Raw genomic sequence first — 26,270 nt, 5'->3', positions numbered from 1 at the left:
ATGGTGCTGAAAAAAAGTGACTTGTGACTGGTCATCACACAACTACTGCAGTGTCCCTAGGTCACCTGATCAAAATTTGGGCATTTGTCAACCTGTACACACATACCTAGGCAAATGATCTTGGTAAAAAAAAAAAAAGTCAAAAAAATGATGTGATTCAATGACCGCCATCACTTAGCAAGGGAAGTTTGGGTCCCTCTTGTGCTTTCAGTTGAAGACTACCTATTACTCTGATTTCAGAGGGGCTGCACGTATGGCCCTGGTTGAATTTGTGTAGATCAGACATACATTTGGAAGTATGTTTTTACCATCTTAATTTTCCAAAAATTTTCTACTTGAAATTAATGTTGTGAAAAATAATTTTGCTTTTATATCTTAAAGATTGGCAGACAGGAAAAAAAAAATTGTTCCCTATCAGAACATTTAATCCCTTTGTGGTCAATCATGGCAACAGACTATCTTTGTGATACTATTGGTATGTTTTATCTTGATTTAACTGCAAATCTTTAAAAAAAGGATCTCCAGAATGTAGACAGAAAAAGGCCATTTCAAGTTCTATCACAGGCCACAATTAGTCCAAATGCAAATACAGCACACACACACCCCCTCCAACTAAATTTGCCTGCTTCTGAATTCACTTTGGCATATATATGAAAAGATTCAACATGACACCTTGGCAGATTTTACATATTGAACTTTATGTACAAAATTCAATTTCAAATAAACATTTAATGTAAAAACAAAAGGTTCATTAAACAATTCTTTATCTACTGTACCATTCAAATGTTCATCCAGTTTACATGATTTTTTCAAAGTCTCATTAAGAGTACATATAGAAAATCCATCTTTATTATAAATAGAAACAAAGGGATTCTCAGCTTTTATTATAAATGGACATGACATACAAAGTTTACTTGACAGAAGTAATTTGATTACTATTTTTGGGGGTCATCAACTTTTTGTGCAAAGAATGCTAGCCTCCTTTTAAGCATTGAGAGCGCAACTGCTTAAGTGACATAAGCAATAACTCTACATCTATGTCTCTCCTAAAATATTTCTTTACATATGTGCACAGCTTTAGCAAATTAAAGCCCAAGAGAAATGCTTGCCGGCTATTCAAAGGTGTAATTAGAGTTTGCTACAACTCAGAGCAGACAAAAGACATCTAATGAAAAACTGTAGTCTCCCTCTTTGCTATTGACACAAATCTGTGACTAAGAACTTAATACTGGATGACAAATCACATCCACACCATTAGTTAAATAGTCTCACAGTTAAACACACCTTTAGGGACCAAAGTCAGTATTTACAGTTTTTATAAAGTTTTGAAAATCTCCATTAGGAAGCTTCTTCCCCACCCATTCCAAAGCCAAAATCCAAAACAGGGAACTGCCTCCTTACGATGATGGAATGAAATAAAAACAAATGTAAATTGTATTTACATAACTGATCCTTTATAAATAAGGAATATGAAAAGTGAACTATTTAAGAATTTTTTTTAAAAAAATGAGGTGATGTCACTCAACCACAGTGCTTGCTGGAACAAACCCTTGGTGCTGATACTGTACCAGTAGTGAAGCTACTTTCCATTGGAAAAAAAGAAAATCTGTAAACATATGCTTTAATGTGTTAAGAGCAGTGCAAGACTGCACCAGACTTTTAGTTAGCATCTGTATTGAATGCAATACATCACAGAATACTTGCAAAAGAAGTGCAACACATTTTCTGGACCAATTTTACAGTGTATTTTCCCCCTTAAAAGTAGCATCTAAAAGTCCCAGGTTAACTGTGCTTTGATTCTGCAGTCTGTGTACATGCAAATATAGGCAAAAACGCCCACCATTACCTGAAGGTGTTAAAGCAGCATATTGTCATCTTCATCCACCCTAAACAGTCTGATCTCATATACCAGATGATATCAACAAATTCTTTTAGGCTACTGGCACAATTAATATAGTATATCCCTGTGTTTGCAATAGATAAAGCAATTTCCCCCCTATATGGACATTATAGAAGTGCAATATTACACTTGAATGTTTAAAAATGTATTTAAAAACTGCAGTCTTCTAATTTGATAGAATAAAAACAAAGGATCAAATTTAAATGAGACATTATTTTCTACAAAAAGGAAACAGAATTTTTAAGTACAAATGATAAACTGTTCCGATCTCTTCTCATTTTTAACTCCGTGGTAGGAAAGTCGACCATTACTGATGCAAAAATCTTTATATAAAAACTGGTTTACATATACTTAAGTTATGTAAATTCAGTACATCTCATAATTAAAATTTCCAAAAATTGTATTGCTCTTCATGCTCAAACTTTGAGTATTGTCATTACATCACTAGAACTGATATACATGTTGCACTTGCGTAATTATTTCAATAGGAGCCATATCAACACTATCTGTGATGAAATCCTTTGTTTCCAGCAGTGCCTGTTAAAATCTGTGTATCTTATTAAATTCCTTATCGAGTTCATGCATCTTAGAATATCACTTCATTTTTTTTGTCGGCTGGTCTTTTCAGATCTTCTGTTTTCTATTCTGTTTTGTCATACAAGATGTGTTATCTATTTCTGAAGACCGTTCCTTAGAATTAGCATCGCTATAGCCATTAGTTGCACCCGTCTGTTCTTCTGTAAACTCCTCAGATGAGGTGGCTGTAATGGACTCTCCTTTTTCTAATTTATGTTGCATTTCTCGGAGCTTAGTAACGGCTTTGTCTATTGACATAATGCTTATAAGATTAAAGTCGTGCATGCTGACTAGATGAAGCATAAAATTCCGACACAAGTTCTTCTTAATAATTTTGTGTCCATAATTTTCCACAAACAGCATACAGGCATGATTCATTTGATTGTCAGCAATAAATCTGTTAACATTAAAACATAAAACAAATTAGTACTATTTAGTTGGGCTCATAATCACAGCTGAAAAACAAAATTTGGATTGCTCAGAATTCTCAAAAGATCCAAGTTTTAAAAGAATCTTGCTTAGAAACACCATTCTTGCCCATATTGCCACAATTGCCAACATTTAAAAATTTTAAAAATTCTCAGTACATTAAAATAAGGACAGCAAAATATTTAATATTTTTTAAAATTTGAATTGAAAATATGAATAATTTTTCAGCCATATTTCTGTTGTTCTTGTCCATTTTAGATTTATTAGAACACATACCCATGTTTCATAACATGCAGATTCCATAATTTCATGACTTCTTTTTCTCCTTCATTAACATCAGAAAACTCTTCAATTTGCTACAGTGAGACAATTGTTGAAAGTTAGTTAAAGCAAAGGAAATAATAATTATAAGGAGACCACAACACTTGGTTGGATGGCCAATATTGAGGTCTAAGTACTAAGAACTCTAGCATCTCTGGAAACAATCACATCAGAAAGTTATAGAATGTAATATCTAATAAAAAGACCCTTTTCATCATGCTAAATTGATTTTATGGGGAAACCCAACTTTAAAAATTGGGGGAAAAGATGTAATATAGAAAATTGGATGGAAGTGGAGATGTTTTCACTTTGGACCAATTGACAGATGATAAAAGATTTTTAAATTTTTAAAATATGCTATGTTAAAACGTAAATAACATCTATCAGATGTGACCAAACAGCAATATTTACTGTTACATTTTTAACACTATTGGGACCAGTAGCATTTTCTAGAACCATCAGTTAAATCCTTAAAAAAAAAACACCCGCTACTACTGGTATTGGTTCTTATAAGTATTTATTATCAATAAATCAGTGATATGCAGATGCTAAGAAACAAGTGGAATTAATTATTATTGGGTTCCTATATTGCCTAGACAAATGAAAGAGTGTCTTTAACTCTTAATAGCAAGAGTGTCAGTGGACCTTGAATTATGACTTAAGCCAGCAGCTCTCAACCTTTTGGGATGCAGGGACTGGTTCCGTGAAAAGGTTTTTCTGTTGACTGGATGGGCTGTGATTTCGTGTGCTGCCTGCATCACATGAATGGGGTTCACTTGTTTACATGGACCAGTTCTGGTCCACGGACTTGGTGTTAGGAACCCGACTCATGCAACCAAAAATATTTAGAATTTATTGGACTCCCATTTACATTTGTACAAAAAAGGATGGTTTAAGACAGAATTTTGTTGGAGATGTAATAAAGATAATGTTTCTTTAAAACACATGCTTTTACAATGTCCTACACTTAACAAGTTTTGGGAGAAAATAGTAGACTACATAAACATAAGTGTGACAAAAGCTAAAACTTTCAAAGGATAACATTCTCTTGAAATATACACCTATATAAAATTTGACAATTGGACAATATAAATGGATTCTCTGGGCCCTTGCTATGGCAAAAAACCCTGATATTACATTTGAAAAATAAATGTATGGCCTCATTTTGTATCAAATACCTGAGTATATTTGCCATCTATGAGCCCCTAGTTGTAAAATATGGAAATCGTATGACCAGCATCCAACCTGAACATGAAAGGTTCTCTTCCCTACTATCTATCTATCTATCTATCTATCTATCTATCTATCTATCTATCTATCTATCTATCTATCTTCATTCATTCCTTCCATAGTAATTAAATTAATATAGAAGAAACATTTCAGAATCTGACTGACAATTTCCTGTTCTGTACATAATCCAGCTCCTTGCTATTTACATCAGCAATTGTACCAATCCTATCTACTAATAATATTAGCAGATTAAGAGAAGGCATCACAGTCTGCCGTGATACAAAGTTACCGTTATAGTTTTCTCCCGTAGCCATTCGGGATCTTTTTCATCTTCACTATCAACTTCCATTTCTTGTGGGCGTAGAGGTAGACAAGTATCACTGTGAAAGTATAATCGATTATGGCCACTGCTATATGTTCTTTGCTGTTCTACTTCTCCATCTTCAGATTCAAGAAATTCCGACATGCTGGCTTTTGTACGCTTTGGTCTGAAAAACCAAGTGTTAATTTTTTCAACCAGGTATTTAAACATCTGAACAGTACTGCAACCCTACAAAGACCACTTGAGGACTGAATGAAGCCTAGAAACCTACCGGTAGTTGTTTCCTGGCAACAATATATCCAGATTATCAATTATTGTTGTAAATTCATTTAAAAATACCAACATATCAAAACAGTAAGCTCTCATAATATCATAGTTATTTTCTCTAATGTAACGAGAGCATCACAGATGTGATTTTTACTCATATACATCTGCAGACGAACTCCATTTTCTACTGACCTGCATACAAGGATATGTGTTATTGGAGTTCGCTTGACTGGTCCGTTACGACTGAAGGCAAACCCAGGCTGACGATGAATATCCTGAGGGTTTCCTGCATAGGAGCCATCATAACACTCATTGATAGAAACATCTATCCTAGCACCTTTTGGATGATACTGCAATAAATAAAAGAACGAGTTTTCTAAATCTTGCTGCACAAAGATTCCAAATCAACTTTTAGCCACTATTTTTTTTTCTGAGTTACTGGGTACATTAAAAAGGATGATAGCACTTAATGTAGATTTTTCACTGTTGTAGCTACTATTGCTGAGTAGTATTGAATAAAAAGTATTAAATTTGTTCACTTACCTTCTGGGCTCCATTTACAACATAGCTTTCTATAATAGAATATTCTTCCACTAAGACAACACCAGTGGAAATAAAATATTAAATTCAAAGTGATTTTACTAGAATACTTACCACATAATTGAAAATAAACCGGCTGTGACAAAGCTTGAGATGTTTAAGTAAGCTGTAAAGCTTGCGACAGTTCAATGTACACCATGGGCAATGCAAGTCATCTCTAGCTTCAGTCTGTTGCCTTGTGTTGTTATTATAAAGAAACTAAAAAGAGAGAGATTGTTACCATGAGTTTGTTTAAAAAAAAAACTACATTGCAATTTGTTTTCTTTCCAGTATGCATTTTATGAATCAGTGCATATTTCTACTGAAAACCAAGAAGTGATAGCTAGTTCCTTCTTTCATAAAGAACAGGGGAAAAATTATTACAAGCCAGTTGTGCCTAGTGGTTAAAGCACCAAGCTAAAAATCAGATGATGAGTGCCAGTCCCACCTTAGGCATCAAAGCTGGCTAGGTGACTTTGGGCCAGTTACTTTCTCTCAGCCCGATACATCTCACTGGGTGGTTGGTGTGGAGAAAATAGGGGGAGGAACAAGTATTAGGTATGTATGCTGCCTTGAGCTACTTACAAAGTAACAAAAATAGAATAAAATTCTAACAGACAGATAGATGAAATAAAACAATGACCCATAACAAACAGAAATATTAGATAGTCAATACCTGATAAAATATTCTCAGTTTCTGGCGAGGCTCATTTGTAACATCTCTCTCTTTTCTTGTTTGTAGATCTGATGGCAAAGATTCCTTCACAGCTGAAATAGAACCTGAATAGTCAATGACTATATAAATAGTCTTAATACAATGTACAAGACTGAAGTCTTTTGAAGGCCATTTTTGCCACATATGCCAGTTACAGCAATTAGTAATTGAGCGATTTAGTTAAATTTTTATTTCACAAAGAGATGCTTTAACTAAGACAAAAAAAGATCAGCACCTGGCTGATTTTCTTTAGGCTACGAATCTAAGGAGGGTTCATCCTGATCAGTATTTTAATGGCAGCTCCCATGATTCCAGCTAGACTGTGATGTAAAAAAAAAATCTGAAATACCTACAATGGAGGATTGGTTGGTGAATTTGATAGAATGATAGACGATAGATCAGAGATGGCAAAAATTGATTTGTTTATTAGGGAAAAGTCTACATTTGATAGTGATTGGAAACTCTGTATGGACTTTTTGCTGAAAATGAACAAATAAAAAAGATAAACTCGTGTGATTTCAGAATTTTATGGTTAGAAAGGGTATAATGTGGAAGGGAGCCATTACGTAACCTTACAGAGAGAGAGGATAAATATAATTGTACAATATTTAAAACTGCTGTAAAGAAGATCAGAAACTTATTTATATTTTTTCTTTTAGTTTAATCTCAATATGACTCATGTAATATTTTACATTTACTTGAAATAAGAGAGTTTTAAAAATTATTCTGGTAAATTTACAGCACGCAAGCAGCACAACTTAACTAGTAATCCTGTTTCAAATATTCACCTACCTATAGTCTGTGTAGGTTTAACAGAACTTGACTTATTTTCTTGAGGGAGACTCTCTGAATTCCGTGTTGAAAGGGGCTTAGCTATAGGAGTGGCAGGTTTATCATTTGTTTCTCCTGTCCATCGAAGCGTAAACTGAAGTGTTGGTCCCTGAGAAAATGTTTCAAATGGTGGAAGCCTCTGAAATAAAACAAAAGGAATATTTTAAAAGAATTTTCCAAAGGAGTGTTTCATAAGGTGATACAATTCATCCATAAAAAATAATGAGAAAAGATCATTGTTAAACTGTTGTTAAGAGCCAAATAACCTTCACTGCAATACTGCAATAGTATAGGCTTATGTACTGCAAAGACTTATAGTGAAAACATACCATACTTTAAATCTAATTATATTCTCATGTAACAATTTGTAAATTTGATTTCCCCTTTAACTGTTCACTTTCAGCCAGCAAGACATTTCAAATGTGATCCCAACACACCAGTAATGGTCAGTCATTGTAGTGTAATCCTCTAAAGAAGTATTTATTTCAAAATATTTCATTTAGAGCATTGCTGAATTACAGAACTAAACTGTTTTTTCCCCTTCTACTCACTTGCCCTATTAATGAAATTTCCAGTCACTAACATCAAAAGCTAAGGAATTCATCAACTTTTGAGAGGAGTTCTGGTGGCGCTAGTGGTTCTTACCTTCCCATCAAGTATTGTTTCCCATGTTGCTCTTTTCTTGCTGATGGGGCATTCTTCCATTTCTTGCATGGCTACTTCATATTCTCCATCAAGAAGCTGCAACCGTCTGTTACAAAACATGTTATTATTCAATATTTAATTATGGTCACACTTCTTAATTTAATTTTTGTGTTTATTGATTTTTTCATTATCTCTAAATTACCCACGTTAATGTTGTTAAATAAATACAAATGTCTTAATGTGGAAAGGTAATAAACAATTATAATTGGAACAAGAAAAGGTTAAGAAAAGTAAAATGTCAAAATATACATATTAGGATAAAGGATGAAAAACCCTGATCTTGATGTGAACAAAATCATTCAGCTATTTCCAAAACTAAAATTAGTTTAAGGAATTCACATATTATAATACATTATATTATGATTCAACTGTTAATCATGTTTCTATGTTATTTGGAAGAAATATAGTATACTGAAATGTTAGCTGGCCTATTGTTACTTTCCATCTCCAAGTGTTTGGCCTTTTTCAGACTGGCAGAATTCCGGTATCAGAAATATCATAAACATTTTAAAAAAGATTTAGTGTTAGAAATGTGAACTGCATGCTATATGCCTTTGTCTGTGAAGATGATTTATATAAAATAACTTTATGTTTTAGAACGAAAAATGCTGATTCTTTAGTACACTGACCTCTGCTGTGTTAACTATGTATTCTAGACTGACTTATGAGTTGGCTTAATAAATAGGTTATATCCCAATAGTGTAAAGGATTCTTGATCTATTTTAGGATTGGCAAATACAGATAGGCTTCAACTTATGACCACAACTGAGGCTAGGACAGTTGTTAAGTGAGTTTCGGCCCATTTTGCAACCTTTTTGTCACAGCTGTTAAGCGAACCAGTGCAGTTGTTAAGAGAACCATATAGTCATGAAGCGAGTCTAGCTTGCCCCATTGACTCTGCTTTGTTAGAAACAAATTCAATGGGAGATATTTTCCAGTAACATTGTAACTTAGAACAGTCACTAAATGAATGGTTGTAAGTTGATGATCATCTGTATATATTATTGCTTCTATTATCTCTTGTATCAAGTTTGCTCTTTAAATTTGCTCCCAGATGATTGATATACACAGCCACCCACCCATGTTCAGCCTTTTCCTGCTTTTTCCCACCCTTACAACCGTAGATTTACTTCTCATGTTTGGTCCATTTGGATGAATTATATTGTTTAAACAACAAAAAAAATGTGATATTTCAAAATATACTACACATATGCTTTGTGTGGTCCTAACATAATACACACAGTTTAACACATCTTTTGCAGATATAACTTTTCAGTCTACTTAGTTGCCATAGCTACCATTGTAAATTGTGGTTAACAGAATTCTGGCAAAAAGATAACCCTTGAAGTCCAATAAAGGACCCTATTTTAAAGGTATTAAAATTAAATTTCAGGCTAAAATAAAATCCACATTTAAAAGGCTAATAGAAACATATGTCAGAAAAAATCCTCCTTTTTAAGAACACATTACCTATTTTTATCAAATACAGTCATTTGTGCTACAAAAGTCTTTTCCTCATCTTCACGGTTGGAAGAATTTCGTTTTCTTCGAGCTGGAAGCTCTTCATTAACATCTGTAATTAAATAGTTATATTAATTAATACATATTAACTAATATAATTCATTACTCGGGTAGTTGAGCTTGCTCATAAATAGCTATTTACAGATAAATAGTAAAAATAGAAAGCGATAAAAAACTAAAACCATACCCCTCCTTTGGTATAGAAATCCTTTCTAGGCAGCGAAGTTTTAATATGAAGATGATGATTTTATTAAAATAATTCACTGTTCCCAATTGCATATGCTCTAGATAAAGGGTACTAAGGTACCATAAAAGTAAACCCAATTTGAATTCTGCTAACATAGGCTCTTTGGATGATGCTGACAGGAAATCCAACTTCAAGCTATGTTAAAAGATAATTGAACTTGTAAATTTGAAGTCTTGTTCAGGTTGATCTTTCTTTTATTCAAAGTGTATCATTTCTCAAATATTAGCCAAAGTACTTTCATTACTCCTGTTTCAAAATGCGACTTACATATGCTATATGTAATCATTCTCTAGGGCAAAACAGATTTTAGTCAATATAGAAACACCAAACTACTTAACTGAATTGTATTTATTATAGCAATATGTTAAACTTTCTCAAACTACCTGCAATAAAATGATTGCATCAAGAACTGAAAACCTTGCCCTCAGGAAGTGGATTATTCTCCATTTATGTCTTTTTCCAAGTTGCTGTTCTCTCATGTTTAGATTTATAATACACAAGGCCAAGGCCAAAAAGCAAAGTTACGTTAAGTATTAGGTTTTTTAAAATATGTTAATATTCTATTGGACAGCTATAACAACGAATTTAGGCTCCTTTGGAGAATGAAAGATAGGAATAAATAGTGATGTGAGAATCTTTTACAATCTTTCCTGAAAAAGAAAACCTTCTCAAGGACACATGGGGCTGAGCCAAAACTGAACCTAGGCTGATAAAAGGCATGCATGAAACCTTATGCAATGAATGTCTACACATTCAAGAACTGGCTCCATCTTTTTATTTCAAGTGAAAATGAAATGGACTACACTCTTACCAATATTTTCATTTGTTTCACCATTTATCATTCCATTAAATTCTCTTCTTCCTGGACGAGTTACTCTGAATAATAATGAATAAGACTTCACCATGTGGCTGTTACTGGGTTCAAATTCATTGCTGGAAACGGCCAATGATGGAAAGTTGCCTGGCTTTATTTGGTTGGTGTCTGGATTCAAAGGTACCTGCTTTTTCCCTGTAGGTACTTGTCTTATGGGACAGCTAACATCCTGCAAACAAAGATAAGATGATTTGCTGAACACAACAGAGCAAAACCCAAAGCTACCCATTTATTTATTTTACAGGATTTTATATATTGCCACAATACATAATCTGAGTGGTGCACATTACTTCCAATCCACATTAAAACAAAGTAATAACTAGATGGTGTTCTAGAACAACCCACTATGAGCCAAAGATAGATTGTTTTTCAGGACCCTCCAAAAGGACAGAAGGATAGGGGATACTGAACAGTACCTCTAGTGGCAGCAAATTCCAGAGTGTGGAGGCTATTATCAAAAAGGCTTACATTTTCTTTACCTTCCATCTCTAAACATTTGAACCCGACAGGAAGAATCTTACTTTGGACAATATTTTTTGTAGTTAACATTGGTCAGGTCAAATACAAAAATGAAAACATTTTTACAGACTCTAAAGATCATTATTTTTAGATCACTTAATTTGAGCTAGCTCATGTTTGCAACTTTCCCAACAGATTCAGAAGAGTAATATTAGAGATGCACTGCATCTAAAATTCATTGTAATAGACAAACAAACAAGTTTTATATGGAAGCCTGAGGACTACTTCTACATTATGTCAAACACTAATTAGCAATGCAGCCCCATCTTTTACACTATCAGAAAATATATTTCATTTTAGCTAAAAAGAGACTCCTGCAATCAAGATTTTTTTTTTGCATTCTGACCCTGAACTATATTAACATTTCATGTTTCTAAGGAGAACAAGGATGAAATAATACACCAGCAGCATATTCACAATATTCAAGATAAAAAGGAGAAAGAAGAAATGAAACTGCTGATTTGTAAAACAGCACCTGAGGCTGAGCTAGGATCCATTGACAGGTTTTGTATCATTTACAAAATATAAATGACCAAAATAAAGTTATTAAGTTCACACATTTCACAATTTAGCTTTAACTAAAAATTTTAACAAAACATTTTCCTAACTTTATTATACCTTTCATTTTAAATATAAACTTGTAGCGCTATGCCTGAAATTCTGTTACATAATAATCTTGCTGAAATTCTAATTAACTTTAAAAAGTAGAATACCATGTTCTTTCAAATTAGTCAAAATGTTGTCTTTATTACATTCCTTCCAAGCGTAAAAGTAGAGAACTTGGTGAAAATCATCACTTAGTTGCTCATCACGTGTCATCATTCTTCCAGTGTTAAAAATTAGGTGGCAGTTTCTAACAACCCTTTCCCAATGTGTCAAGGGTTCTAAAGAGCCACAAAGACTAACAAGGAGGTTTTGGCCCTTCTCTCATTCTTGATCTTTTGTTCAAACCACCTTTTTTAAAATGTTAAATCATAGGCATTTTTGAGATTGCAAAGCAAGTAGTTTTTTAAAAAATTGTAAAAACCTTAAGCTACATTTTTAAAAAAACCAACAAAGAGAAAAGGCCATCCATCAAAAATGTTAAGTTCGAAGTTTTTAAATTAAGTCTTTATAATGTATATTAAACTCAAGAGTTTCAGGCAAAATGCTCCTTCTCCTTATAATTCAACTAAACAAACTGAAGAAAGTAAGAACTAATTAGAACTTACTATTTCATCTGGCAGCAAAACGTAAGAAAACCCAGTCCTTAAATGAGATACACGAATAAAACAACAGTAAAAGAGAAACTTGATAAAGCAAACAAATGGCTTACTTATTTGGATAATTTACAGCTTCTCATAAGAAACGGCCTAGTTTTAATAACACACTCTTCCTTTACCAACTATAATTTTGCACACATAATTGTCTTTTCTATTTTTTCTGTTATTTTAACATTTGCCTTCTAGTACTTACTTTTCGTTTTTTGTGGCAAACTTTTACGAGCAATACTTCCAGAGTTACAGAACTTTGTTCATTTTCTGAATTTTGCAATGGCTTATCTAGACAGTCAATATAGAAAGAGAAAGATTTAAAATCCTGAAAAGATTAAGAATTGAACTCTGCATGGCCAAGATATATTTACAATAAGATATTTTGCTGGATGCCTTAGAAATGCTCATTCATCCCTAACAGAAGGCTCTCATGTCGATAGGAATTGCCTAATGTAACTGCCATTTTTTTTTGCAGAGGAATTTCTCAAGACACGTTGTTTAAAAAACGCAGAATTAGGCAAACAGAAAAGCATTTGTCTAGTGATGTTCGTTAGTATACATTCTATATTTTAGAAGAGCCGAGGTGGCACAGTGGTTAGGGTGCAGTACTGCAGGTCACTTCAGCTGACTGTTATCTGCAGTTCAGCAGTTCTAATCTCACCGGCTCAAGGTTGACTCAGCCTTCCATCCTTCCCAGGTGGGTGAAATGAGGACCCGGATTGTTGGGGGTGATATGCTGACTCTGTAAACCGCTTAGAGAGGGTTGAAAGCCCTATGAAGCGGTATATAAGTCTAACTGCTATTGCTATTGCTATTTAAGCTTGACAAAAACGCATATTATTTTTAACTGCCTTAGTTGCAAAGCCAGACCTTTCTCAAATTCAAAAACATCCATTTATTACCCGTAAATAGAGCTGCCCTTGTTTTCCATCATCTATATTTTAAAATACTGAAACAAAGTCCAGTGAAATCTACAATATTCACCAACTAAATACAATTGAAACACAAAGGCCCAGAAGCTTTAGATTTAGGGAAATACCATAGCACACAGCATTCTTCTTGCAGCTCAGTTTCAATCCTGGGTACAGGTAGGCCTTAACACAATAGAGCCCCAAATTCCCATTGCTAAACAAGACAGTAAATGACTTGTGCCGCATTTTATAACCTTCTTTGAATATGAGTAACTTCAGTCGTTAAGCAACTTGTGTGTTTGTTAAGTGAATCTCGCTTCCCCCCATTGGGTTTGCTTGTCGGAAGCCAGCTGGGAAGGTTACAAATGGTGATCACACGACTCCAGGACGCTGCAACTGTCAAAAATACATGCTAGTTGTCAAGCGTCTGAATTTTAATCATGGGGATGCTGCAATAGTCCTAAACGTAAAAATAGATCATAAGTCACCTTTCACAGTGCCATTGTAACTCCGGATGGTCACTAAATGGATGGTTGTAAGACGAGGACTATAACAAATGTTTAGTACTCCACACTAATATACAGAAATAAAATCATTAAGATTGCCATTAACTTCAAGCTTTAAAGCCAATTAATTTGTCTGACAGATTGGACATAACCCATATTTTGCAGAACACAATAGTGTTGTATTAGTCAATTTTAAAAAGTATTTTTATTGTCTTTAGTTTTATTCCCCAATTCTATAACAAATCCAATTTGTCAATTGAGAGAACAGCACCACAAGAGGAAAAGAGAAAACTACTTACCATTTTTATGGAAGAAACCAGTAAAGGTTAGATGTAGATGAGCAGACAAGCTAAATTGAGAAAATAAAAATTTACTGATATGAAGATGTGACATTTTAAAATATTTATTTAAATAGTTTATGCAAACATAAAAAATTACATTTTATCCACTATAACACCACATTTACAAATAACACATGTACCACTATACAACTACTTATACGAAACACAGCAAGTGTTTTAAGTAATCATTTCGGCTCCTTTGCTAATATAACACATATATTATTCACTGGACATTTCAAGTAATTGTGATTAGATGTACAGATAGTTCTGAATGAGATTGCACTTTTCCTCTAGAATCTATTTTAATTATTGTTTGAGGTATGCTTAGTTAGCTGCAAGTTGGCATTACCTCATGAACTGACCTAGCATTAGTCTTTAATTCCCTAATTGTCTGGATTAATATTGTATTCTACATTAGAATGCTTAAATTAAGAATTTCTCATGCTTGAAAGTGTACTTTACTAATTATGAGTGTACTTTACTGTATTTACTTCATAAGTGCCAAAAATATTCTGGGTCCAATTCAAAGTGCTTGTTTTAACATTTAAAGGCCTCACCAGAGAAGACAAAACCTGGAAGATTCACTCACAAAGCTGGCAATATAATAATAGGATGGGGATGATTGGAGTTACAATGCAATATATCTGAAGTTATTAGTTGACCAAGTTGTTCCAAAAAATTTCAGCCAAAATTTCCCTTCCCTCTTCCCTTTATTATCTGGCTGTTTAGATTTTGAATAGAGTCAATTTGAAAGAACAATGTCATAAATTTATTTTGTTAAAATATTTATAAACATTTCTAGTTATGTGAATCAGTCAAAGTATCTTACAATATTTTAAAATTCAGTTTTGTAAAGGCTATACAATAGTAAAGTTGCTGAATAAGGAGACAGAATCAATAGTATCTAGTCAAAACATTAGCTTCAACAGCCTGCTGAAATCAAATGACCCTTAACAAGTACAAAACCACTGGAGGGGAGTCAACCTCAAGGCATTCCATGAGATGGTACACCTTGTAAAAACAGGTGACGAGTTGGGCAGTAATTACAAGAAAGTTATATGGTGGAAGTATTTTTACCCTAGCCATTAAAATGACTATGTTGTATACTAATAAGAATGCACTGCAAATAATTTTTAATAATACAGAGTTTTAAATTGGCTGGTAATTATATGATTTATTAGGTTTGCTTTGATTTCTTTCTAAAAGAAGCATATAATACTTCCTAGATAAGAAGTATTAATGATTGAAAGTCTTGTTTACTGAAATAGGATAAACTGGGAGAAAAGCATTGTCAGAATTTACTACACAATTAGTTTTTCTTTTCTTACAGTACTCATCAAAGCTTCACCCTTTCACATTTACTATAATACCAATGTTGATGATTTCAGGATAAACACTTCAAGAACCATTTTAACAAATATGATAAATATCTTGTTCACTGAAATTTAATCACTGGCATCTAAAACTTACAAATTTAACATCTTAATACTTTAATATTTTAAAGTATGTTTATACTTTAAAACATATAACAATCTGGCTGAAAATTTTATTTCAGAAGGACAAATAGGAAACTATCATCAGTTCCTAAAAACAAATAAACTCATCAAGAAAAGCCATTAGAATCATAAGTTATTTAAGCAATTCTTCACTTGGATTTTATTTTACATTATTATGTGTATGTCATTCTATGTCATCCAGGAAAATTGAACTGGCGGTGGATTCATGGAAAATAAAATTATTTCATTAGAAAATCAATTTACAGCCCTACCTAAGAAAAGATGTATTTGGCTTGAGAAATTAAAGACAAGCCTATGGTTGCACCTCTGCATATAATGGAGTATCTTTTTGTCCTTGAATTCAAAACACTGTACTGCTTAGCTTCAATGTAATCTAATCTGCCTATAAGCAAAGTTTGAAAACATATTCTGTACATAAAAGTACATGGCTCATTTTTGCGTTTTTTTACTCCCTAAAAAGCAGCAATTTAGGCATTCTTGGGAAATAAATTTCCCAGAATAGAAGCAATTTTCATCACTATTATAGGTTTGTACAATCCTGATAGCCTATCCTACATTTGCCATATTTTTTCACTACATAAAGAAATGATAAGTTATTTTGAATTAAATTCAAATTTCTAAAAACAATTCATTAAAAGCTAATAAAATATATAAAACAAGTGGTGTTTATTTCACAACCATTTCTTCAAGTGAACCATTTTGCTGCGAAGTGAAGCCAACAGGAAGTCAGAGATTATAGTTACATGAGGTCCTTGCTTAACAATGACAACTTAGCTAAGCAACACAGTCACATAATTTTTTGACTTATAACAATATTGCTGAATAACAGACTTTCTAATCCCATTAGCATCATTAAGCAAGAACTACCTTTATCTGGTTTTTTTCCTAACCTGACAAACCCAAATTAAAAAATGTATAAAGACATTATTGAAGTAAATAAAATTCCTTAAAAGAAACAGCAAATGTCATAGCAGTGTATACCTATCAATCTCAATCAAAAAAATGTATTGCCTTCCTAAAAAAAATAATTCATGCTGTGCCAAGAAACCAGAGAAGTCAGACTAATTTCTGAAAGATAAATAGGCCACTCAACAGACTCCTTCTGCTCTTCCAATAAACTGAATTTCTGATTATATAAGAGTTTTTCAAATACTGTATTATTTCAGCAGGATCACATCCAACCCTTTTTGAAATATGGAAGTCCAAAACTATGTCAATGTTCTGTGGGTAATAAAGTAGCACTTTAAACTGGCCCCAGAAGTCGGCTAATATAGCTATTTCAGGACGATGTAATATGCTGCTGAACATTTTATCTGCGATGTCACAATATTTTTGAACATTTAAAGGCAGCCAAAAAGAGTACATAGCAGACATGCAGGTGTGATGTAATTGAGACTTGTTGTTATCATTCTCAGCTTTGTTTTTTTGAGGAACAGATACAAATAGTGCATGGTAAGTGGAAATTGGACTACATAATGGAAATCAATGAAATTTCAAAAAAATCAATCAATGGATCCAGCCTGTATACTACCCAAAAATAAATGTCAACAGAAGTTTCCTTCTGCAGATGCAACATTATATATAATTTAGTGTTAACTGGGACAATACACTATCAAAGTACAAAACATATACAACTCTTTAACATAATTAATTTATTGATATTTTATTGTGGGAGAAGCCGATGCAAATTATCTTCATCTACATCACATTTCACTTCCATTTCTGCATAAATTTTATTGACACATTATTTAATCTATCATGTATTCATCGCAGTTGAAACATTGCTACTGAAACACATTGGTTGATAAAACAAATGTTACCTTTGCAAGTCGTGTTCTCCCTTTGTTTTCTCTACTTTCGTCAGCATCCCGTCTACTCTGAAAGTTTTCCTGCAATAAAAGTTGGCTTTTGAAATTGCACTGATTTCCATTATGTAGTACAATTTTGTTGCATAACAAATTTCTTCAAAAAAGTACCATCCTTCAGGAGCCAAGTCTCGGGCATTTCCCCCCCAAAATCATACTGAATTTATAAGGAGCATCCCAGCAATCCATGTTATTTTAGATTTTTTATATATTATTTTGTGAATGCAATTAAAATATCACGAGTATAAAACATTTACAAGATTTTAATCCAAAGAGAGAGCTCTGGAAACAGCTAAAGTTACAACTAAAATTCAGTTTTGCATTGATGCCTTTACACCATTTTACATTATCTACCAATTCCCCCCCCCCTCATTTTGAATAGCCCCCAACAGCCCCCCCCTCCAAATTTTGAAGTAAATATAAATAACTGCAGATAACTGTATTTCCTTAAGTAAGCAATCTTAGCATTAATTACCACAGGAAAATTATTGGAAACCATGCTACATTATTTGGGAGACTGATGCCAATGGCGAGTCACCAAAAACTGAGAAACATTGGCTCATCTATAAAACAAAGAACCAACATAGAAAGCAATGCTGTAACTTCCTTTAAGGTTTTACTTTTTCTATTAGTTTTGTTCTATAAATGATATAATCAAGCTGAATTTGAAAACTGATAGAAGAAATATTTGAGTTTGAAAATATTCACACAAGACCATACTGAAAAGTAGTAGAAAATGCTCCAAACAGCCTCCTTATATTCAGGAAATTCCCAGCAACAAAGTGGCAACATTTCACATCTTATCAGAACTGATGACATTAAATCAAGAATTTTTAACCTTATGAAATATTTTTTATTATCATGTACAGGATATTAAAAAAAAATCTAATATATCATACTGCGGCCACTGTTTTGAGATGCAGTTGTGAAAAATTACTTGCTCCTTAAATGTTTATATAGCTTTGCTGCTGAATGTTATAAGAGTTTCATATAGAGCCACTGTTATGTTATTGCTTAAATCTTTTTAAAAATATATATTACTTGATACTCATAAAATTATATATGAGTTTACTGGCATTTTTGAAACACTTGAGAAATTTTAGCTTTTTTTAGTCACTGTCTTTTTAGGTCTTGGGCTGCTGTTATAGATTGTAAACTGCTTTTTGGTTACTAGTTCTGAATGTGTTTCATGAAGAGAGACGATAGGTCTTTATTATCTGAGAATATGGAGAACAGGCTTTATTGTTGAAAAACAGCAACTGCCTTTTCATGATATAATGCCCTCACAACACAGCTTGCAATTCTTTTAACACACATAAAAATAGAAACCATAGATTAAAAAACAAAGAGAAAAGCCAAGTTAATAATCATCCTTCTCTTCTTCTGGCTCATGGAGGTCAATCTACCTTACTTTGTCTTGAGGAATTTGAATGGTGCACATCAGAAGTTGCTGAAGAATTCATTACTACAATAATGTGAACAGAATAGTTAAATCTGGCTTTATGTTCTGGGTAAGAAAAATTTGATTTAGAAATGCTAGAATTAGATAGTGGTTCCTTTGACAATCCCTTCAAGCAACTGTCCTTCACATTGTGAAAACTAAAAATATAGTCTTGCCTCTGAATTGCAAAGATCCACTGAGAAATCCACTCAAGAACATGATTAGCTTTTGGGAATCCTAGCATGGGGAGAGCTTTCAGCTTTCTACAGCATATAGAAACAATCCTCTCTATCAGTAGCCAAACTTAGCTATCAAGCTTAGTTAGTCAAACGGTGGGAGACTGCCTGAATCAGACTACTTACAAGTTATGGTTTCTGATCTATGTCCTGATCAAGGTCTGGGAATTAGTTTTACTTTGATCACACTGTATCTATTTAAAGGCTACTTACAGCCTAGCCAAAAGGAAAATAAATTGGATACAGTATTCTCAGTGTCCAGTTCATTAGCACAATTGTTCACATTCACTTTGATCAATACAATACAATAGCAGAGTTGGAAGGGACCTTGGAGGTCTTCTAGTCCAACCCCCTGCCTAGGCAGGAAACCCAGATACCATTTCAGACAAACGGTTATCCAACATCTTCTTAAAGACTTCCAATGTTGGGGCGTTCACAGCTTCTGGAGGCAAGCTGTTCCACTGATTAATTGTTCTGTCAGGAAATTTCTCCTCAGAACTGAGTTGTTTCTCTCCTTGATGAGTTTCCACCCATTGCTTCTTGTTCTACCCTCAGGTGCCTTGGAAAATAGTTTGATTCCCTCTTCTTTGTGATCAATAGCACATATTTTACAGCTGGTCTTGAGTAACACTAATGTTCTACCCCCCCATCCAATACATCTAAACATGTAAAATAATGAAAGATTTATACTATCTGAAGAGAATCCAGATTAAATTTGTACAATCTAACAATGGGTGTACAGTTTTATGGCAGAATATCCACATATACTTTTTTTGAATACTACATTATAAAACCACTGAAATTAAATTACAGTGGAAAATTTGTATTTGAGAATGACTGAGATTCTGATACTATTAAAACTGTTGGAAATATCTTTTGAAAACATCTTACTCAATTTTGTTCATATCAAAAACCAACTGACCTGGAAAAACACCAAACATGCTGTTATTTGGGTCCGAGGTAGGTCTAGAATGTACTGCTTTGCAACAGATGTACTATCTATTTAAAGGTAGGCTTTGATTTATGTGATGCAATTTGGCCTCCCATACTGTTAATAACTAGAACAAATTCCTGGATGAGATAATTCCAACAGCTAGATCAGGTACCACAATTATTTGAATACCTGACTATATTTCATGTACAATTTTTTGGGCACAATAGTGGAAAGCTAAACCAATGCTTGGGAATAACTGAAAATAAATTAAGGTATATTTCACATAAGGTAGAATTTTGTTCAAGGAATCTGGAAATAACTTATTCTGCATAAGAATATATTTCAACTAAACATTTATAGCCTGACAATGGGCTCTAGATCAAGCACTCGGGAAAAAGCTAAGGTAAGGATTCTTTCACATATATAATGGTAAGCGAGCTATGGTAGGAGTCATACAATCACCTGACATATTTTGGTCATAATGAGGTTAGGTCACTATAATGGCTATTGTGCAATCACTCCAAAAACTAGAATATGTTCCAGCAGAAACCAAGAGATCATCTCTTTATCATCTGTTATACAGTACTTGCCAATTTCTAGATTGAAAGGTGCTAACTTAAATCCTAAAATGTAGAACCAAAAAGCACTGAAATCCTATCAAAACCCATTCTATGAGTCAAGGTCTTCTGTTTCTCTGCTATTTAAGATAAATTGAATTGATCTTCTAACCACAGTGTTCAAAATGTATATAATATTTCCTTATCGGAATATATAGGGAAAGTTCATTTTCAATTTGTCATTTATAAAGGAAGTTTTATTTCAGTGAGGGTATTCTAATTTTATTTTGGTAATAATCACTTCGTATTAATTCATTAATCATGAAGCATCATATTACGTTTGACAGAATAAAAAAATAATTTACAGGACAAAAAATCACTTATGAATATTTTATTTTAAAAGAATATGGCTAGTTAAACTAATCATTTTTCAATACAGATGCTTATTGCATTATTTTGTGTTGTATCTCCCATAACTATTTAAAAACACTTTTAAAAAGTTTGTCAATAAATAGCTTTCAAAAATTCATCAGGGTACCTATGGTATCAATTTTTTTGGTTTATTAAAAAAGACATTTTATTGGGATTTATGGACAATGAATTAGAAAAGACTTAAGGTAGACAAGTTTTGTATATGGTAACTGCAGCAAGATCATTTATATGAAGAACAATGGAAAAATAATGAAATTCTCAAAGTGAAGAAAGAGATTGTGAAAATGTCAGAATTCACAGAAATGGCAACGCTGATTTGTTTGATCAGAGGGATTTTTTTTTTAAAGATTGGAAACCTTATATGGACTTTTTGCTGAAAGAAGAAGAAATGAAATGATGATTCATGGATTTGAAGATTAAAGTGGACTTGGATGAAATGAAGAGCTGAAGGAATTTGTATATCATCTAAAGGGGGGGGGACAGATAATATTGTAACTATCTTTTGAAAAGAAGTTCCGTTTATTGAAGTTTATATAAAGAAGTTTATATATTCCTCTATTTATTTTCTTTCCATTGTTCCTGTACTTTTTTCTGTTTTCATTTGTCTTTTATTCTATTAAAAATAATTTAATAAAAGTTATTAAATTTATGAAAGCTTCACTATCTAGCATCTTTGATTTGATTGCTTGTAGGTCAAATAATTACTTAAAAATATCTTTTAAACCAGAGTAGAGACCCTTGGATTGAAATAATTTATGATCCTCTCTAACAAATACTTTCAGAGTATACCACAAAATAGAAGGAGAGCTACACTAATCATGATGCACTTTTAAAGCAGAATGAAATAATTGTGTTATAGCAGTACAGGCTGGATACAGACTTTATATATATCAACACTCATTAGTCATGCTTTTTAAAATACTTCCAAAACTTTCAAGACTGATAATTATATTAATCTATACATCACATATGTCACAGATTCAAAACAAAAAAGTTAAATTATGGCTCAATAAAATAGACTCAGTCTCAATATTGAGAAAAATATTCCAAAAAATTAGTCTCTAAGAACGAAAACAAAGATTCAGAAGAAAAATTAAAGTCACTAACCAAGTTTTAGTTACATTGAATATTAGAAATTAATCCAAAAAATATTTCAGAATTAATCAGTGATTGTGTACTACCTTACACAAGCAGCCATTAAGTCATGCTCCAACATGTCTACATAATTTTGTCCAGTAACAATAGTGTGAAAGTATTAATTTTAAATTGCCAGAAATCGTTTTAATCACCGACACCTGTCTATTACGTTTGAAGAATTCACACTGTAGCTTTTTCCCTACTAAATATAACCCATTACTTCAGACTGTGTCTTCTTACATTATAATCCCTATATGTTTTTCATCATTGCCTACCATGTTACCTTATGTTATTTAAATGGCACTGCATCATCAATGCCATGTAAGTTACAAAATATCTGTAGCTTCTTACTAATACCACTGCAAAGAATCTAAAGAAAATTAAACCCATTAAAATACATTAAACCCATTAAAAATAAAGTTAGAAATGCTTACTTTAAAATAGCCAGATAAACTTTAAGATGTTTAAAAGTCAGCCACAATAAAACAGCAGAAACTAGTGTTATAAATGTGCAAAAAAATAATTAATGCACAACAATTGTTATTCAGCAAGCATTTCGAATTACATGTCTTGATTACTGGAATTCTATTAATTTATAAATAAATCACTGAGACAAAATACCCCAAACTATCACATAAAATATGGCACTTCAACAAGCAATAAATATCAAATTTCCTCTGGATAAATGCCTATATCAAGTTCATCGCATCATGTCAGAAAAATTTTAGTTTCAGCTTCAACTTCAATGATAGTTATTGATAAGACACATATACTATTTTGTCATTTATTGGAAAACAAAGCCCTTGTTTTAATTACTGCTTAAGTTACCTTTTAATATTTGTTCTGGAGTTTCTGTGAGACATATAAGTGAGAGTTCTATGCAAGAATATTGGCTGCAACAAAAACGGAAAAAAAAATCAATTCAATGTTGACATGAGAGAATCTACAAAGTTAAAGACAAAGATGAATTGTTACTTACAGCTATAAGATTGCGGGTACGTAGAAATCTATATATTTGTGTTGGTTCTGTGAGGACAAAAATGAAATATTCTTTACTCAAAGCTGCTAATCTGAGACTTCAGCAGCTTTTGTACAAGCACTACAAAGTCATACATAAAACATTCTCACTCATATCAAACCTGTGTGCATAGACTTCAAATATGAGATGGATAGGTGTTTTCAGATGGTAACCTAATAAATATCAATATCACTTTGTTGCAAAGTTCACAGAAAGTCTCTGGAGATTCTCAATCAGGCAGTCATGGTTGTCCCAAAGGTGTTTTTTCCCCAAAAGAGGCAACCGGATTTTCTGAGTTGTTTTTTTTTTTTTTATTTTACTTCTCATCCAAGAGGTTTTTTCAATTCTAACTTCTGGGATGAGAAGTGAAACATTAAAAAAAAAAACACTAAGAAAATCCAGTTGGCTTTTGGAAAAAAAAACTTTGGGACAGGTCACAGAAAGCTACCAGTTGGTAAATATCCTACTGTACAGCAATCAGGGACCTTAACATACACTTAGATTTATATGGAAATAAGAGCATATACCACCTTGTATATTGGAACCTGTGGTACAACAACAGCTAGAAGAGCCAAGTAATGAGCAACATTACTCAAGTAATGAAAACAACGATTCTAACAATTATTTTAAGCAGTTTAAACTTTTCAAAACCCAAGCTGGGTTCATAGATCACATTATGCATAGCAGCATGGTACTGTAGTTTGCACAAATAACCTAGTATATTATTTACAAACTAATCAAAGCTGTTAATTGTTCTATTAAATAGCTGGAATTGTTTAGGTCTAAAAACCAGTCAACTAAAAATACTAATCTTTCCATATTTTGGCTACTGTATGTCAATGTTATAAGGTATCATACAGTGGATACTCACCCATCTATTTAATATGCTACAATACTCTTTTAACAAGTTACTCTTTTTGTTTAGCTCAGAAGTGTGGACCTCTGCAATCCACTTCCCATGAATTAGATTATATCCTTAATTAGAGCACGTTATAAACGAATTGTTATAAGGCTACATTTAGTACATGAAATCGATTTACTATACAAAGATACCTATATTTCTATTTCTTAAGGAATATTCTCGAGGGTAGGAAGACGATACTGGAAACAACACAAGTGTCGCCCATACAACACCTCCTCAGCTCTATCCCTTTGAGAGAGAGAGAGGGGGACCCCAAACGCAACTCTACACCGCGGTGCGCAATCCCACGGGTCACGGAGTGGGCGTGCGTGCGTGCCGCTGGCTCATTAACGAAAACGATTAGCAAGGCACGAGTTTCCCCTAAAGAGACCTCCTCCCGGACTGACAAACCAGACACAGGAGCCGCAGCAGCGTTTTCCTCCAGCAACCGCCTCCCGCCCAAAGGTCCACGCAGGAGCTCCAAACATCCAACATCGACGTTGTCCCCAAAGGTGCCTCTCCAAAAGGCAAGAAAGTCCAGTTGCCTTCGTGGAAAAACACCTCGGGGCCCGATGGTGGGTCGCGGGGAGCCAAACGCCGCGGCTGCCACCAGCCCGCCTTGCCCCGCGCTCCCGGCGGCGGGAGTGGGGGGGGGGCAGAAAGCGGCGATTGCTGTGGCCCTTCATCCCCCCCCACCCCCACCAGAGCCCACGCTCACTCTCGAAGGCCTGAAGGAAGAGCTCGTGGTCAGCCTGGATCTGCTCCATCTTCGGTTTTTTCACCGGGGGCAGGGCCGCCGCCGAACCGGCCGCCGCGGAAGATGCCGACGAGCCCCCGCCGCCGCCGGAATAACTGCCTCCTCCTCCTCCACCACCGCCGCCTCCTCCTCCAACAGCACCGCCGGATTTGCCGCCCGGCGCTGCGGCTGAGGTGAAGCCGCCGAAGCTCCCGCCGGCGCCTCCGCCCGTGGCGGTGGCAGCGGCGGCGGCGCCTCCCCCTCCGCTCGGAGCACCTGAGCTGGGCCCCGCGTTGCCCCCGCCGCCTCCTCCTCCTCCGCCGCCGCCGTGCTTTTGAGGAGCCATGAGGCCTTTTTTTTTCCTGCGGGCGGGAGCTGGACGGCAGGTGCGGACCGACCGCGGGAGGGGAAAAGGACGCCGGAGCGCTGGCAAGGTGAGGTGGCGAGGAGGAAGTGGAAGCGCTTCAACTCTTTCGGAGCAGCCCCGCTCGGTTTCTCCTCAAGCGCCCTCTCTGCCCAGCCGAACCCGACGGCGCCGCCACCGCCGCTCCCGCCCCCTCCGCCGCCTTCCTACTGGCTCCCGCGATGGCGCCGTCCCGTTTTATTGGCCGACGGAGATCCCGCCCAGCCATGACGGCAGAATGATTCTGCAAGAGTTTGGTTGGACCGCGCGCTTCACCACCGGGAGCTTCCCTTTTCCCCTCCCCCTCGCTCTTCCTTTGAACTGAATTCGCGGGAAAAAGAAGCTGTTGCTGTTTCGTCTCTTCCTTCCTCCACCCCCCCACCCGGAGTGCATGATGGGAAAAGAACGCAACCGGGAGGTCTGGTTTTGCTCTTCTTCGAACCAGCGGCGCGTGTCGGATGGCTAAGAGAAGCGGCGGCAACGGCGGCGTGAACATTCCGTCCGTGCCTCGCGGAACGGATTTGAAAATCTAAGCGCGCGGAAAAGCCATCGCGCGCTAGTAGAGCTGGTCCCGCACGTGCTGCGGAGGGTAGTTTGGGGTGCCATCTTTGAGATTTTATCTCTTGGTCAAATTCTACCAGTAGAAATTAACATCTCGTTGGGAACGATCGATGATCCTTCCCCCCCCACACACACTCCTTGTTGCGCACATATTCTAGTTGCAGGATACCGTTTAACGCATCTATCCTTCCATTGTCTGGTGGAGAAAAAAAATACACTGAGGGGGAAAAAATTGTATTTGAGCCCTTTCTAACCTTCAAAAGTGATGGACATTATATGTAAAGGTTACTCCTTAGCATTGATGCTATGAAGCTTGAAAGTTGCAAAATGTTTCTCCTCACAAGATCTCTGAAACACAACCAAAATGCAAGTTTAAATAAAGCAATTACATGCCACAAAATGATTAAAGGATGCAATTTCTGTCTGGGGCAGGTGAACTATTGATAATGCTCAAACTACCATAAGGTAGCTGTTCTTTTTAGAGT

The 26,270-nt window shown here is 34.8% G+C and overlaps 1 protein-coding gene across 2 annotated transcripts; it reads right to left on the bottom strand.

The window, feature by feature from the left end:
• Positions 1-677: 677 nt before the first annotated feature.
• Positions 678-25,393, bottom strand: SUZ12 (SUZ12 polycomb repressive complex 2 subunit). Of its 2 annotated transcripts, XM_032210281.1 has the most exons (16): positions 24,804-25,393; positions 23,146-23,192; positions 22,995-23,059; positions 17,385-17,453; positions 14,006-14,055; positions 12,492-12,577; positions 10,455-10,686; positions 9,346-9,448; positions 7,816-7,921; positions 7,132-7,309; positions 6,301-6,392; positions 5,700-5,843; positions 5,238-5,395; positions 4,746-4,944; positions 3,182-3,261; positions 678-2,873 (listed from the first exon to the last, which is right to left on the bottom strand). In XM_032210281.1, the coding sequence occupies exons 1-16, from the start codon at positions 25,165-25,167 to the stop codon at positions 2,525-2,527; spliced, it is 2,322 nt and encodes a 773-aa protein (XP_032066172.1). In that variant the 5' UTR covers positions 25,168-25,393; the 3' UTR covers positions 678-2,524. The 2 variants fall into 2 exon arrangements, with proteins under 2 accessions (XP_032066172.1, XP_032066173.1); XM_032210282.1 differs by lacking the exon at positions 17,385-17,453.
• Between the last annotated feature and the right edge of the window lie 877 nt (positions 25,394-26,270).

This window comes from Thamnophis elegans, chromosome 2, assembly GCF_009769535.1.
Source record: "Thamnophis elegans isolate rThaEle1 chromosome 2, rThaEle1.pri, whole genome shotgun sequence".
NCBI classification, from domain to species: domain Eukaryota; kingdom Metazoa; phylum Chordata; class Lepidosauria; order Squamata; family Colubridae; genus Thamnophis; species Thamnophis elegans.
The sequence above is the reverse complement of the archived record's forward strand: the minus strand, read 5'-3'. Positions and strand labels throughout refer to the sequence as shown.